Source organism: Malaya genurostris, chromosome 1 (genome assembly GCF_030247185.1).
Source record: "Malaya genurostris strain Urasoe2022 chromosome 1, Malgen_1.1, whole genome shotgun sequence".
In the NCBI taxonomy this organism is placed as follows: domain Eukaryota; kingdom Metazoa; phylum Arthropoda; class Insecta; order Diptera; family Culicidae; genus Malaya; species Malaya genurostris.
Genome location: NC_080570.1, coordinates 74,298,049 through 74,311,156, shown reverse-complemented (window position 1 = coordinate 74,311,156; position 13,108 = coordinate 74,298,049). Strand labels below are relative to the sequence as shown.

The 13,108-nt window shown below is 36.1% G+C and overlaps 1 protein-coding gene across 2 annotated transcripts in view; it reads right to left on the bottom strand.

Annotated features, from left to right (window-relative positions):
* Positions 1-289: 289 nt before the first annotated feature.
* Positions 290-13,108, bottom strand: part of LOC131440497 (leishmanolysin-like peptidase) — a 99,166-nt gene continuing 86,347 nt past the window's right edge. For both annotated transcript variants that reach the window (XM_058611817.1, XM_058611816.1), the window contains 2 exons: positions 1,341-1,633; positions 290-1,283 (listed from right to left, as the gene is read on the bottom strand). In XM_058611817.1, the coding sequence (XP_058467800.1) occupies positions 817-1,283; positions 1,341-1,633 (760 nt within the window). In that variant the 3' untranslated portion in view covers positions 290-816. The remainder of the gene's footprint in view (positions 1,284-1,340; positions 1,634-13,108) is intronic.

Here is a 13,108-nt window from a genome sequence, read left to right as displayed (position 1 = left end):
CAATCACAAACATTTTTTTTTTGCTAGAGTTGATTACTCGAAAAGATTTTTATTCGAATACATCATATCCGTTATGTTATGGTATTCCTTGAAACGCAAAGAAATTGGATATGTAATTTTAGGTAATGCCCTTAAAACCAATATAACATGACAAAATTGTGCGAAATTGATCAAATATGTGTAACTATTACAAATAAAATGCGTAAATTTGTTACTATTTTTTTTTCATTTATACTTAATCATATTGTCATCATGAATATTTTCGTCATAACAAATTTATAAACACAACATTCTATCAATACTGAAATCTTTTTATTTCTATCTCATAACTCTTACATACTTTGTTCGATCAACAAACCTTTGGCAGTATAACATCCGGATTCTAACTCACTCACTATATCTAGCTCAAACTATGACGGCACTAAAATAAGGAACACTTCCCCCATACGACGATATGGGAAAGCAATCGAATTTCAATTGACAATTGTTCTAAACTAAAATCAATAATTGAAAAAACTTGCTACTTACAAACTAAATTGCATGGTTTTGAATTATAGTGAGATCGATCTCGCTGTCATTTTCATTTAAATGTGTCTTCTGTTACCTAGCTATATACAAATTTTAAATTGCTCATCGCAAAACACTATTTACAGAATGTTTGTATTTACACTCGGTAGCTGCAAGAACTCAACTAAGAATAAAAGTGTCTGCTGTGTATAGAAAATAGAAAAAATAAACACAAAAACATTATCACATGATGCTAGACTTGCATAAATTAGTGCTAAAATATTTTCCACAAACTGAAATAAATGAAGTTTACCTTTCTAAGCGGAAAATTATTAACAAGCTTACAGCCAGTGCTAGAACTGATATTAGTTTATTTCCTGTACATAAAGTCCGAGCTGCACTACATTTCAACTGGTGTTTTGGATAATATCCAAGCAGAGGTGCCTCTTCACTGGCTTTACACCTTTCCCCACGCTGTTCGAATTCGAGATTGCAGATTTCTTTGCAGGATGGACATATTACTGCGCCTTTGTGTAGCCAACCACCAGCCATAAGACGCACACTTAACTCTTGACCAGCATAAAAACATTCATAGGAATAGTTGGCGATAATAATATGCAGTCGTCCACGTTCGCATTTGTATTGATAGCATCCTGAACCCCAATGCTGCCATTCACGGGTCTGTCGACAAGATCTCTCTTCCCACATATGTTCGCTATGATCAAAGCATTTGGACTTCGGGCCGTACTTTTCCAAAGCAAAATTTTTCTCTGGTTCTAAATAATAAACACATTGTAAAAAACTATTTTTTAACAATAATCAACAATACTTACTCGGATTGTTATCTTCAAATTGACACTGTGAACCTCTCACTACAATATTCCTGCTTCTCCAAGTGAATTCTTGTATATACGGACAATGATCCGCCAGTGATACCGATCCTCCAAAATAGGCTTCATCTCCTATCGGCACATGCGCAAGAGAATCAAAGTTTTGATATTGCCGCGGCAGAGGATTTTCGTGTCGAATCAAGTTGCATAAAGCTACTGAGCTTCTATCATCAGTACATTCAGTCTGTAGTGGATCGCGCTTAACCTTCGCACAGAATGGATGTATGGAGCGTCCCCTAAAATAGAAATAGACTTTCACTAATTTGTATTTATCATTAGTTCAGACCAGCATTCCCGGGTTAGCGGTTCAATGCATAGGACGCTGGTCTTTACAAGCCAGTTGTCGTATGTTCGAGCCCCGACCTGGAAGGATTCTTAGTGTCAGTAGGATCCATAGTACTAGCCATGCAATGATTCTGTACACTAAGAATCGGCTGCGAAGTCTGTTGAAACAGAAAGGCCAAATTCCACAAAAGAAATGTAATGCCAGGACTTTGCTTCAGACCAGCATTTATCTTAAAACATAATTATTCCGTGGAATGAATTCCGTATTCGTGGATTATGCTAAATTATTTTTTGTTCTAGATTAAAATTCTGGAATCTATTTACGTTTTATAGAGAAACATTGATAGCTAACAGAAGCTCGAGGGTATATCTTTATTTTTTAAGTTTCTAATATATACATTTCCAAAATAAATTCTGGTTTTAGTTATAAATGAAATTTTAAAAAGAGAAATAATACATTGAAAAAATTCTGATAGATGAAAAGGCAGGCATAAAATTTTCAAAACAAAATAAGTTCTTCGGATACTGGTAAAAAGTTTATGTCGGTTTTATACGTCATACCTAGCCAGTGTTGCGAAAATATCAAATAATCAAATCTCACCGCTGCAGAAAATCATGCGCGATTTTCGACAGCGATTATCACTATCTACAATATCAATGATAATTGTGATCACTCGAAGTGAGTATGGAAAATATCACACCCCGTCCAATATCACCATAGTGATGTTTCGTAAACTCACACATGATTATAAATTATCATCATTGAAAATCATTCTCACAATTATCAGCCATGCAAAGATTTTCACTATCACATGGTGATATTCAATGAGGTGAGTGAAGTTTTGAAAATCAATTTCAACCAAATCTTATCATGCAGTATGATTATTTTTGGAATGGGTGGTGTCGAATCTCGATGTCTGAAGTAATTTGAAATTGTTGATAGTGAAATTCGGTTCGTAAAAATTCATCTAAACCCATGGCAATATGGATATTTTTGAAACGGGTATGATGAGTAGATGTTAAATATCGATGTCTGGAGTCATTTTGAAATCCAAGATGGCGGCTCTCGGATCATGAAAATTCATCTGAAACCATGCAATATGGGTATTTTTGGAACGGGTACGATGAGTAGATGTTGAATATTGGTGTCTGAAGTGATTTTGAAATCCAAGATGGCGGCTTTCGGTTCATGAAAATTCATCTGAAACCATACAATATGGGTATTTTTGGAACGGGTACGATGAGTAGATGTTGAATATTGGTGTCTGAAGTGATTTTGAAATCCAAGATGGCGGCTTTCGGTTCATGAAAATTCATCTGAAACCATGCAATATGGGTATTTTTGAAACGGGTACGATGAGTAGATGTTGAATATGGGTGTCTGGAGTCATTTTGAAATCCAACATGGTGGCTCTCGGTTCATGAAAATTCAACTAAACCCATGCAATATGGGTATTTTTGGAACGGGTATGATGAGTAGATGTTGAATATTGATGTCTGGAGTCATTTTGAAATCCAAGATGGCGGCTTTCGGTTCATGAAAATTCATCTGAAACCATGCAATATGGGTATTTTTGGAACGGGTACGATGAGTAGATGTTGAATATTGGTGTCTGAAGTGATTTTGAAATCCAAGATGGCGGCTTTCGGTTCATGAAAATTCATCTGAAACCATGCAATATGGGTATTTTTGGAACGGGTACGATGAGTAGATGTTGAATATGGGTGTCTGGAGTCTTTTGAAATCCAACATGGTGGCTCTCGGTTCATGAAAATTCAACTAAACCCATGCAATATGGGTATTTTTGGAACGGGTATGATGAGTAGATGTTGAATATGGGTGTCTGGAGTCATTTTGAAATCCAACATGGTGGCTCTCGGTTCATGAAAATTCTACTAAACCCATGCAATATGGGTATTTTTGGAACGGGTATGATGAGTAGATGTTGAATATTGATGTCTGGAGTCATTTTGAAATCCAAGATGGCGGCTTTCGGTTCATGAAAATTCATCTAAACCCATGCAATATGGGTATTTTTGGAACGGGTATGATGAGTAGATGTTGAATATTGATGTCTGGAGTCATTTTGAAATCCAAGATGGCGGCTTTCGGTTCATGAAAATTCATCTAAACCCATGCAATATGGGTATTTTTGGAACGGGTATGATGAGTAGATGTTGAATATGGGTGTCTGGAGTCATTTTGAAATCCAACATGGTGGCTCTCGGTTCATGAAAATTCAACTAAACCCATGCAATATGGGTATTTTCGGAACGGGTATGATGAGTAGATGTTGAATATTGATGTCTGGAGTCATTTTGAAATCCAAGATCAGCAATAAAAATATACTACGAAAGTAAGAAAATTGTTTGAAGTGATAGATTAAACATAGCAAATTTTCGAAAATATGTATAATTGGATTGTGTTAGTTTTCAATCGCCAATCATTTGGTTGACAGCAACCAATTTGATGTCAACAATTCGACTACCAGAATGTTCAACAAACGAGTTCCTTACTTTTCCCAAGCTTTAGAACAGTAGTATTCGTTCAAGTGCAATATTTGCAGAACTGTCGATGATAAATTTTTGATAGTGATTCTTAAATAAATGTCTGCTTTCGCACAATGAATTCAAATCTACAATACCGTCTCGAAGTGTTGCACTAATTTTTCAAAGAAAATTGTCCGTTTTTATTCGAAATTTGAAAAAAATTACCTCTATAAACAAACGGTAAGTAATGTCGGAAACATTACTGCAAAATCGACGTTAATGCGCAATAGCCTGCACAGTTGTCTTCTAGTAGACCTACGAGCTTATGAAATTAGAATTTAGAGATGCAGATTATAGCGACAAAATTACAAGGTTGTGTAGCAGATACTACCAATCACGGTGACGTTTAATATTTTCAATTCACACTTAATGCCATTTAATATATAGTAAATGGTTAATTGATGAGTGTTACTTGCCGCTAGATGACACTCAACTCCCGAAAAAGTTAAAACTCCGTGGTTTTCACTTCAGTTTTGGTGGGTAAAACACGGTGATAGATTGCATTCACGAGAATAAAATACCAACACCAAAAAAGAACTTCCATGCACTGTCCACCCTTCTGGCATCAGTTGTAGTTTCTTTCCTCTTTCAAATTCATCATTTCTCCGTTTTTAACAACAAAAATATTGAATGCAACACTGGAACCTGCAGAAAAATCCGACCGAAACACAGCGAAACAACGCAGAGCAACAAAGAAATACAATCGCACGCGACGAGCGTTCTACACAAACTAAGTTCAAATTTTTCGAAAAATTTTCATAAACTAGAAGTTCACATTTTGGATATCAAAATGACTCCAGACATCGATAATCGACACCTACTCATCATACCCGTTCCAAAAATACCCATATTGCATGGGTTTAGTTGAATTTTCATGAACCGAGAACCACCATGTTGGATTTCAAAATCACTTCAGACACCAATATTCAACATCTACTCATCATACCCGTTCCAAAAATACCCATATTGCATGGTTTCAGATGAATTTTCATGAACCAAGAGCCGCCATCTTCTATTTCAAAATGACTTCAGACACCAATATTCAACATCTACTCATCATATCCGTTCCAAAAATACCCATATTGCATGGGTTTAGTTGAATTTTCATGAACCGAGAACCACCATGTTGGATTTCAAAATCACTTCAGACACCAATATTCAACATCTACTCATCATACCCGTTCCAAAAATACCCATATTGCATGGTTTCAGATGAATTTTCATGAACCAAGAGCCGCCATCTTCTATTTCAAAATGACTTCAGATACCAATATTCAACATCTACTCATCATATCCGTTCCAAAAATACCCATATTGCATGGGTTTAGTTGAATTTTCATGGACCGAGAGCCACCATGTTGGATTTCAAAATGACTCCAGACATCAATATTCAACACCTACTCATCATACCCGTTCCAAAAATACCCATATTGCATGGGTTTAGTTGAATTTTCATGAACCGAGAGCCGCCATGTTGGATTTCAAAATGACTCCAGACATCAATATTCAACATCTACTCATCATACCCGTTCCAAAAATACCCATATTGCATGGGTTTAGTTGAATTTTCATGAACCGAGAGCCGCCATGTTGGATTTCAAAATGACTCCAGACATCAATATTCAACACCTACTCATCATACCCGTTCCAAAAATACCCATATTGCATGGGTTTAGATGAATTTTCATGAACCGAAAGCCGCCATCTTGGATTTCAAAATGACTCCAGACATCAATATTCAACATCTACTCATCATACCCGTTCCAAAAATACCCATATTGCATGGGTTTAGTTGAATTTTCATGAACCGAGAGCCGCCATGTTGGATTTCAAAATGACTCCAGACATCAATATTCAACATCTACTCATCATACCCGTTCCAAAAATACCCATATTGCATGGGTTTAGATGAATTTTCATGAACCGAAAGCCGCCATCTTGGATTTCAAAATGACTCCAGACATCAATATTCAACATCTACTCATCATACCCGTTCCAAAAATACCCATATTGCATGGGTTTAGTTGAATTTTCATGAACCGAGAGCCGCCATGTTGGATTTCAAAATGACTCCAGACATCAATATTCAACACCTACTCATCATACCCGTTCTAAAAACACCCATATTGCATGGGTTTCGTTGAATTTTCATGAACCGAGAGCCGCCATCTTGGATTTCAAAATGACTCCAGACACCAATATTCAACACCTACTCATCATACCCGTTCCAAAAATACCCATATTGCATGGGTTTAGTTGAATTTTCATGAACCGAGAGCCGCCATGTTGGATTTCAAAATAACTCCAGACATCGATAATCAACATCTACTCATCATACCCATTCCAAAAATACCAATATTGCATGGGTTTTGATAAAATTTTACGAACCGAAATTCACTATCATCAATTTCAAATAACTTCAGACAATGATTTTCGACACCACCCGTTCCAAAAATAATCATACTGCATGTTAAGATTTGGTTGAAATTGATTTTCAATACCACACTCACCTCACGGAATATCACCATGTGGTAGTGAAAATCGCGCATGGGTGATAATCGTGATAATGCTTTTGAATGATAATCATGTGTGAGTTTACGAAACATCGCTAAAGTGAGATTGAACGGGTGATGATTTCCCCCATACTCAGCGGTGATATTTGATGTTTTGAAAATTTCGCACACCGATATTAAGTGATAATCGTTTTCTAATATCATTCTCAGAATATCAAATGATTTTCTTCATGATGTTCGGCGATGATTTTGTAAGTGATAATCACCAACAATTATTATCGGCGATAATAACTGATTTTTGATATTTTGAGAATGATAATGCCAACACTGTACCTAGCCAATTGAAAAAGAGGTGTTATGAGCAATGTGATTTTGAATTGTAGATATTTCGTGCCAATATCACACAGGTCACTTTTACAATGTATTCGTGCTCATTATGTTGATGAGAAAACTGAAGTATCCAAGTGGCAAAAAGACGCAATAAAAAGCTAGTGGAATAATGACACAGAGTCGAACTTATGTGTTCTCGGTTCCGATGGACTCGGTTGTGTTTTCAAAGCCGAGCTTCGGAGTCGGGTTTCGTTTTCTTTGCGCGTGTACGAAATCGAACACCACACGCTATGTGCATTGTTCGTTAAAGCGGTGTTTTCTTCATCCGTAATAGCATATGTACAACCGATGCGCATTGCACAAAAGACATTTGCGTGAACGCATAAAACATGAAACATTCCACACTGCAATTGAACATTCATTACATTTACTTTCCCTACGACTTGGAGTATGAAGATGTGCCATAATAAAAATCTACTTCGAAAAAGTCAAGCGTAGACTACATATAATAAATTGGCAAAGTGTATTGGATGTAGAAGGAAATGTCTACGAAGAAGTGGACAATTTTTATCATATTATAAATAATGTACTATCTGAAACTCAGCCAATGAAAACAAAAAGAAACAATCACAACAGTAAATTAACTGTGAAGTTCAATCCACAAATCAAACACCTGAAATATAACAAAAAACAGAAAGCACATACATTTTCTGAATAAGAGAAAAATTAAGCTAACCTCCAAAATTACTTAGATCTTTGTGATTATATCTGCAAAATTGAAAACGAAAACAAATATCTCTTTTTGTATCTAACGTATCAACATAATTTTTGCTACATGCCATCGGCAATATGATCATAATATTATGATAAAGTTTTTAATTGTATGACATAATCATGATATTTAGTGCAACAACATTGAAGTTTTTCAATTGAACACTATTGAAAAACCTGTCTGGTTTTACCTATGTCAGCACCAGCCAATCAGAACGCGTTCTGAGGAAGAGAACAAAATATCCTTACCCATCATTTTCTGAGCAACACTTGTCGAAGCGAGACATACGGGAGAGCAACATCGAAGACATCACGCCAAACAGCAGAATTGTGCCGCAAACAGGCATACGCCAAAAGCCTGTCAGTGGAAGTCGTCAGTCGTCATGAGAGCGCAGCTCAGTTGTTTCATCTTCTTTGGAAACCACAATGAATTCCGAGTCGAATTTCAGACGAGTTTACCGAGTATACATACCAAAATTCATCTAAAATCTAAATGCAGATCTTGTTGGTCGTGACAATTCAAGGCACTTTTCAATCAAACAGATCATCATTAAGAGTCAGAGATGCCAGATCTGCAGATTTGACTGTAAATCTGCAGATTTCGTACATAGTGCTGCAGACTTTCGTCAAAATTTACAGACTTTAGAAATTGTCGCGACCGTTTTTTTTGCTCGCCAACTCTATTTAGCGTATCATACTTTATAGAGAAATTGTGGCCAGCAACACATATTTGCTGACAGCAGATTTTTAATGTGGAACACATTTTTGTTTTCTATATAGCGGTGCAAACTAGAAACTCAAGAAAAATACACGTAGAAATGTGGTCAGGTTTTGAACAATTACAGCTCAGTCAATTTTGTATCAATTATTAATATCATGTCACCATTTGATTGGAAATATTTCTACGTATTGATTTGAATATTCATAGCCATGTATTTTTAATTGTATACCATTGAAATGTTGATTATTAGCTAGCAGTGTCCTATTTTGTCTGCAAAAAATCTCCGGCATATGTTACCGGATTTCCCTGCCATAGTCGACGGTTTTGAACGAGTAAGCGATATATCAAATGGAAAGCAGTGCTCTGATTGGTCAATCGATGCAAAAACGAAGCTGTTGGAAGCACGCGAAGCTATAAATCGAAGCAAAATTATAGCTAACGTTTCAGTCCTACACGTAGCTTGCTAGAGGTAGGTTGTTGTTAGACAGCAAGACAAAAAGTGCCATAAAACGATTTGAAGCTTTAATTGGTATGCTCTGATCTTGTGTTATGCAAGTTCGGATGAAATTCCATGTTATGTCGTTTCGCCTGAGAAATTGACAACTACCCCAGGGTAAATTTTGAGTGCATAAGAATAATTTCTTATTTATATAAGATGAACTCGATTAATAATGAGAAAAAGTTTATCGCTTCAACCGAAATCACAGAATGGTAGTAATGGTAGAGAAACGCTATAAAAATTACTACTTGCATACAAAGCTTGAACACAAGCTTGGCGAAAAGAAGCTTAAATATTGTATAAACATATAATTGCATACATTTGGGCTATTGATGTAATTTCGTCGGCTAGAAAACAAATACAAATCACGACAAATATAGTCTATATTCTGGGTTCGCGCGTTCGGTGTTGGTTCATAATAAAGACTAAGCAGACTCTCGTGCATTTGCGGATTCAAAAGTGTGACGATTAATTAAAAATGTCGATCATTAGAAATTTTGCCTTGTTTCACATCAATGGCTCGAACAACCCCATGGGGCTGATCCTTGTAGTTTTTTCGGATATACAGACTTTTTCAACCCTGTCTGAAGATATTTGGAATTTTTACCTGGCATCTCTGTTAAGCTTTAATAGCAATTACTTCCATTTCCTACCAAAAGCACCAGATTCAATCAAAATGAAAGTTGAAACAAGTTTGCGCCGTAACTAACACATTCAATTACGCTGACGGCAACGCACTCATTCTCACATCTTTATACTAGTATAGGTTTCGTTTCTAAATATGCCGTACGAAACAGGGTTGCCACATACACAGATTAATCTCTATTTTATTTCTCTTGAAAAAAAAACAGATTTCAATTCTACGAAAGGAACGAATTTCTTAACACCGTCAAAAATTCAAATTTGTTTAAGGGGCTGTCCATAAAAGACGTCACGCTTTTTTGACGATTTTTGACCCATCCCCCCTTTGTCACAAATTGTCACAGAAGTAAAGACCCTCACCCCCCTATGTCACATGTCACGAATTCAAAATAAATAAAATTCATCTCAATACATTCCCAATATGTATGACAAACCATACAAATATGAGGGAAAAATCGATTTATTACATGCTGTCATTAGATTAAAAATTATCCCTAAAACTACAAAATCATCGGAATTATTTTATTAATATCAATTATATAAATTAACAAAAGTATTTGGTTGGAATTGATGAAACAATTAAATCATCTGTTTTACTCCTCCTAGGGGTACACAGATATATTATTGTTTTAAGTTAACGAATAATATTTCCTTAGTGTAGCATATAGGGCTGAGAAAGTAAAGATCAAAACCTCATCAAAACGAGACCACTGCCGGAGAATCTTTTCATGATCAGTTGATCAGTGAATTTTAAATCACATCGATCAATATCGGTACGGATCGTCCGTCACATTTACAAGAAGAAGCTTTTACCGTTCCGTTAGAATTTACAGGAAGAAGCTTTTACATCAACAAATACACGTTTTCCTATAGAATGTAAACGTTCATTGTGGAGATTTTTTCAGGAAATAGGGCAAAGCAGTAATATAATTAAGTATTTAAAAAATGCACTCATTGAAAATATTGGGCGTCAAATTCCAAAAACCTCCCCCCCTTCCCCCTGTCACAAAAGGTCACGTTTTGTAAAACACTCCCCTCCCCCTTGCGGCGTGGCGTCTTTTATGGACAGCCCCTAAGGTGTTTTTCTAAAAATATTTCATGTTTGTATACGGATTAAGAAATCAAGTCCGTCCCATTTTTATATGCTCGTAGAAATACACCGATGATAGTTGTGGGAGATTTAAATACACTGAGGTCTTCAAAAATCCGCGTGAAAAACTCACAACTAGAGAAAACAAATTTTTTGATACCGAATATCTTAGAAATGCATGAAACGTCCAGAAATGCATGAACATTTTCATTTTGAAAATTTTATAAGTGTCAAAGAGTTGATTTAAAAAAATCGGGATAACACCAGATCCCGACGTTTCATGCATTTCTGAGGCAAAACAAGAAAACCGAAATACCGCGCAACTTCAGATACCCGCGGAAAAAGAAACCGCATAAAAACCCGCGTAAAAATGACCTCAGTGTATAAATTCTTCAAAACAAGATAATATCAAATTCATTGATTTCATGAGCAAATATATGAAGTTGGATATGAAATCTGCTCCTTCACAAGCTAATACACTTGAAGACACATGTATTGATCTCGTATTTGCTAGAAATATCAATGTAACACATGGGCTGAAAAGTCCCTGGCCTAACAAAGAGAACACGATTTTTTGGTTCAAAATTAACTTTATTCAACAACGTTATCTGCATCAAGAGCAACGCAATCATTCCAGCGCCGCTCTAACTTTTAAATACCACTTTTCTAGAATGATTTATCTTTTACCTCAAAATAGGCCTTAGTTTCAGCGATAACCTTCATTCGTGCGAAATTTCTTACCGGCGAGCATTTTTTTTCAGGTCTGCGAACACCCAGTAGTAGCTGGGAGCCAAATCTAGTGAATACTGCCGATTTGGGAGCGGTTTGTTACTTTTAAACATGACCAAAAACTGCTCAAAATCATCAACACGTTCTCGTTTTTGGTCAACAGTGAGCAAACGCGGCACCCATTTTGAACAGAGCTATCTCATAGTCAAATGCTCATGCAATATAAAGCCAACACGTTCTTTTGACATCTTTACAATGTCAGCTAACTCACGCAACTTCACTTTTCGATAATTTAAAACGATTTTGTGGATTTTTTAATGTTTTCTGGTGTTACCGCCTCATTTGGACGTCCACTGCGCAGGGCTTGCAAATTGAAGCAACGAATATTAACAAAAGAGTTTCACCCTCTGTGCTATTCACACACATTCGTATGTTAGGTAGAATTCACAGCGCAACCCAAGCAAGGAGAGCTGCTTCGTTCGTTCATTAGTTCACGAAGATGTGCGCCAGCTAATGAGTATGCTTCATGATGTTAGCATTTGATGAATGGTTCTCATATTGAAGAGACCTACGAGAAAACTAGATTTATAACTTTTTGTTCCGATAATTATTAATTGAAAAAACATTACTTGTTGTGTTTCTAGGATATATACACAGTATAAACTTCCAAGAAACAAATTAATCGTTTTGAAAACGGACTCAAATGAAAAATTTATGCTATACAATATTCGAAATATTTTTGAGTCACAATGCAAGCCCTGTCACTGCGTTCTGCATCATCGGTGTCTCTACGACCACGTTTGAAGTCAGCGCACCAACGCCTTTTTCATAAAGTATATACATCTCATTCTGACCGTGAATACTTTTCGTTCATATCTGAATTTTTAAATCACATCGCTGTAAACTGTCTGTCAGAACATGACATTTTTGCTGCATTGAAAAACCCAGACGCCTCAAAAGGGCCTGGACATGATGAAATACCACCTATATTCTTAAAAAATCTTGCAGAAGAACTTTCATAACCACTTCTATAATTTTGGAATTTATCACTAATTTTCCTAAAACATTGTAATCATCTTCTCTTGTACCAATATTTAAATCAGGCTGGAAATCTGATATACGAAACTACCGTGGAATAGCCATTATTTCAAGCATTCCTAAATTATTTGAGAAAATTGTAAAGGTGATGTAATTCAGTTGAATGTTGGTTTTCTCTTCTACATTGGTAATCCGATTTCGTGGAAATCATCGCAGTATGATTGTGCGATAACATCATATTCACCTAATGAAAAAATGAAATGAAATTTATAGAATGATAGTAGGGGAAGATGTTCGGTTGCCGGCAGTGTTCGATTGCCTGCACCCCACCGTAACTTTTGACAGAAAACAGACAGCGTCATTCCGACAAATGTCATGTGTGCGTAATAGCAGCACGTTCTTTCTGTGTCAAATACCAAAGCAAACAGACGCTTGTATTTTTAGCTGCGTCTAAAACAAATTTTAATTGCGTGAAAATCAACACAAAAGTTTTTTCTGACTTGTTCTATAGTATCATAAATTGAAAAGCATCAATCGAAAAGG